Source organism: Oncorhynchus keta, chromosome 34 (genome assembly GCF_023373465.1).
Source record: "Oncorhynchus keta strain PuntledgeMale-10-30-2019 chromosome 34, Oket_V2, whole genome shotgun sequence".
Lineage (NCBI taxonomy): Eukaryota > Metazoa > Chordata > Actinopteri > Salmoniformes > Salmonidae > Oncorhynchus > Oncorhynchus keta.
Window position 1 is genome coordinate 59,003,844 of NC_068454.1, and position 3,968 is coordinate 59,007,811.

The following is a 3,968-nucleotide window of genomic DNA, read 5'->3' on the forward strand; positions in this document are numbered from 1 at the left end:
TTCAGGGTCTTCAGCACTTTGCTCTTGTAGACGTTCCATATGGGATTCATACTTGTTCACCCTACAGGACCTCTAGAACTGTTGAAACAACTCTCAGTAAGGCCTCACAGCTTCGTGAGGCAGACTACCCTCCACCAAAGTCCCCTCTGCAGGTCTTCTCAGTTTGACTAATGCCCTTTTCCCATTCGTACACTTCCAGCTCTTAGACAACGACTCAGCCTCGACGGAACGTTTGACCTGACTCAGCCTAGGCCTGTCTACAGTGTTGTAGGCCTGTGCTGTTTCATGTTGTTAGAATGTAAATGTCTCTTGTCAGGAACACAGGTTGCTGGTAACATCCCTATGAAGCATCTGATCAGCTAGAGGAATCAAACAGTTGCCGATGTGAGCACACACACACACAACCCCGGTGCATGTACGCAATCACACACACAAACACACACCAACACACACACCGTCACGGTTCTGGATTCAGGCTGCATCGGTTACCTGGAAACAGGTGTGGGTTTCCTCATGTATTTTTCAGCAGGGCTCTTTCCCAGAGGTAGTGGGCCATTGTCGGCTGGCACCGCTAGACTGGCCGCTGTAACCCTAACCCAGTGGGCGGTGGCTCCACACGGGTGCCATGTTTAGATGCTCGTTACACTCAGATACTGATTAGAGTATATGTCCCATTTGGCCAACATTATGAGAAGTCAGGCCCAAAGCCCAACGATGCTCCTGTTCAGTAGATCAGTACACAGGGCTTAATCTTCCTCCTCGTTGGTAGTCGTTCATTTCTGTCACACGTTGTCATGTGGTAGACTACAAGCAAGATCAGCTCTTTATAAAATGTGGGACGATTCTGGCTGAACGTTCAGGGCAGACTACTGCTACCAAATGAAGTTGTACCATCGCAACATGTACGTCGATACACTAGAGTCGGGGGACTAAAGAGTAGAGTACTTCATGGACTTCAGATACATTTGAAAAGTGTTGAGTGACAAAACTTTATCATGTCTTTCTTGTTTCTTTCTTCATCTTCTACCTAATTAACTTTTAGTGCATTTGTACACTACAAACTCCAATCCTTACCTGTTCACCTCCTTGGAGAGCTGGATTCCAAGTTCTGGTTTGTTGGCAACCTGAGGAGGGCTTGCCAGTGTAATGTAGATGGAGACAGATATCATAAAGCTTTGATGACCTATACGGTTTCATTGACTACTGAGCACAATACAACCAGATATTTAAAGGAAATATGTTTCTGCACGATTTTTATAAACTCTTCGAAAACAGTTTTACAAAGTTTCATTATTTATTATCTGACTTTATTTATTACAAAAAAAGTGTTATATAGTTTTGCGTACACCAATCATAACCATGGTAAATATAGCCTCAATCCTAAATGCATTGGTGGTGTTTTGCCAATGTAATATTGGCAGCCTTGAAGATAATCTTGATTCTACTACACGTCGGTGTGATCTTAGCATGCCTGTAGTTCTCATTATGCCGGTTTTGATGACCATGTAGAGTTCCACTTAATGAGGGGCTGTATACCTATAAGATTAACTTCAATAATATATGGGCTTGTATGAGAGAGGCATCTACACACACACACACACACACACACACACACACACACACACACACACACACACACACACACACACACACACACACACACACACACACACACACACACACACACACACACACACACACACACACACACACACAGTATAGGCTTGACTGCTGATGGATGTTTCCTGTTTCCAGCCACTGATCATGGCTGCCCGGGATTGGATTTCCTCAGATGGAGATATCCAAATATTTATCTGGGTCCTATTCATTAGGAAACAAGGTTTTTCATTGTAAACCAGTGCCTGTTGTACAGGCCTAAAACTCACTGATCCCCTTCACTCACAGTGTGTTGTTAGTGTTTGCTGCACCTGATCATCATGCCTCTGTCTGCTGAACGGTTGTGTCCTTCTACATTATAGTTCCATCTGCATTATTCAACAGGAAGTCTACTGGCACAGCAAATCAACTCCGGCAATTATTATAGACTTAGGCTGGGATTCAATCCAAAGGTGCGTCACCCTGTACCTAGTTCTAGTCAAGGAATGATCAAAACTCACTAATATTGTAGGAATGTAGCCTCCGCTATGTATTGTAGGCTATATGGGCCTTCTATTTCATGCATTTTCTCCTTATAGACCATAGACCATAACCCTCCACTTAGCTCCATCCTCAATCAATCCTAAGAGGCCAGACTGATCTGACAGCACTGGCCATCTGGAGGTGAAAGAAACAGCATTGTTTTTTCCTTTACCTTGCGCTCAACCTCACATGTGTCTTATTCCATTAGATTTACAATGCATCATTCCTTCTTCCCTTCCTTGAAGTAATCGCTGATCTTTAAGTGATTGGATTGGTGTAGGCAAGGCTTTGACCAATCCAAACAATTTAGATCTGTGATAACAAGGAACATAGGAAGGCTCTGACATGTGGAGTACATCCTTTGTGCATTGCCTTTCATGGCCACTAGATGACTCAGGAAGTCTAAACGATAATATTTCACGATAGTTTTTTTTGTGTGTTTGACTTCATGGATAAGAATGTATTGATTTACCTTTACCTTTACCTTGATTGACCTTGTCCTGTTTTACCTTTGCTCCTTGACTCAGGATTGATTTACCCTTTATGTTATTACATATGGGGCATGAAACCAGTTGAAACCGGTGTATCTGTACGAGGCTACCAAACAAAATCAATTGTGGTGGGCTAGGAAATTTGAGGAGAAGAAACACCGAATGCTCTTTTTAATGATTGTTTAAGGGGGTGTTGTATGTGAATGTTGGCTAAAAAGAAGTCAGAAATCATCTTGCATCTATGAAGTGTGATACACCTTGACAGTCGGTTACTTCCTGGTACATGTCAGTTTAAAGTGGCAATCAGCAGTTGAAACAATAACAAAGCACTTCCCCTGCCCCTGTTTCGCTAAAAACCTGTGGAGCTGGAGAAATGTAACCACTCTAAAAACCGGTGGGGCTGGAGAAATGTAACCACTCTAAAAACCTGTGGGGCTGGAGAATGTAACCACTCTAAAAACCTGTGGGGCTGGAGAAATGTAACCACTCTAAAAACCTGTGGGGCTGGAGAAATGTAACCACTCTAAAAACCTGTGGGGCTGGAGAAATGTAACCACTAAAAACCTGTGGGGCTGGAGAAATGCAACCACTAAAAACCTGTGGGGCTGGAGAAATGTAACCACTCTAAAAACCTGTGGGGCTGGAGAAATGTAACCGCTCTAAAAACCTGTGGGGCTGGAGAAATGTAACCACTCTAAAAACCTGTGGGGCTGGAGAAATGTAACCACTCTGAAAACCTGTGGGGCTGGAGAAATGTAACCACTCTAAAAACCTGTGGGGCTGGAGAAATGTAACCACTCTAAAAACCTGTGGGGCTGGAGAAATGTAACCACTCTAAAAACCTGTGGGGCTGGAGAAATGTAACCACTCTAAAAACCTGTGGGGTTGGAGAAATGTAACCACTCTAAAAACCTGTGGGGCTGGAGAATGTAACCACTCTAAAAATTATAGACAGAGTTTAGTTTTAACCATGTTTTGCGGCTATATAGTGTTTGTTTACATTTACTTTGTTTACAAACTAAGCTTATATTTTGACGGTTGAACTAAGCTCACGAGGCATTTATAAGTGATATTCTTAAAGAATCAGTAGGTACATATTAATTTAGAAGCCCAAAAATGTTGCAACTGCTGATTGCCTCTTTAAGGAAAAGTATAAAGTAATTGAAGGAAGGGTGTTGGGGTGACATTATTAGTATGGAGAGTATCATATCAAGCTTAGTGAGTAAATGTTCCCAAATCAATGATTATGGAACAATGCTTTTCTCTCCATATGTAGAAAAGTAAAGTCCAACAACATAGCAGTAATCATTATAGGTCACCTAATTCCTGGGACTAGGA

General features: G+C 42.4%; 1 protein-coding gene across 1 annotated transcript in view; it reads right to left on the reverse strand.

Moving 5' to 3' along the window:
• The window catches only part of LOC118367583 (uncharacterized protein C1orf232-like), a 3,294-nt gene extending 2,795 nt beyond the window's left edge, over positions 1-499 (reverse strand). The window contains exon 1 of the mRNA XM_035751173.2: positions 1-499. This exon is cut by the window's left edge and continues 31 nt beyond it. Within this exon, the coding sequence (XP_035607066.1) occupies positions 1-50 (50 nt within the window). The 5' untranslated portion in view covers positions 51-499.
• Between the last annotated feature and the right edge of the window lie 3,469 nt (positions 500-3,968).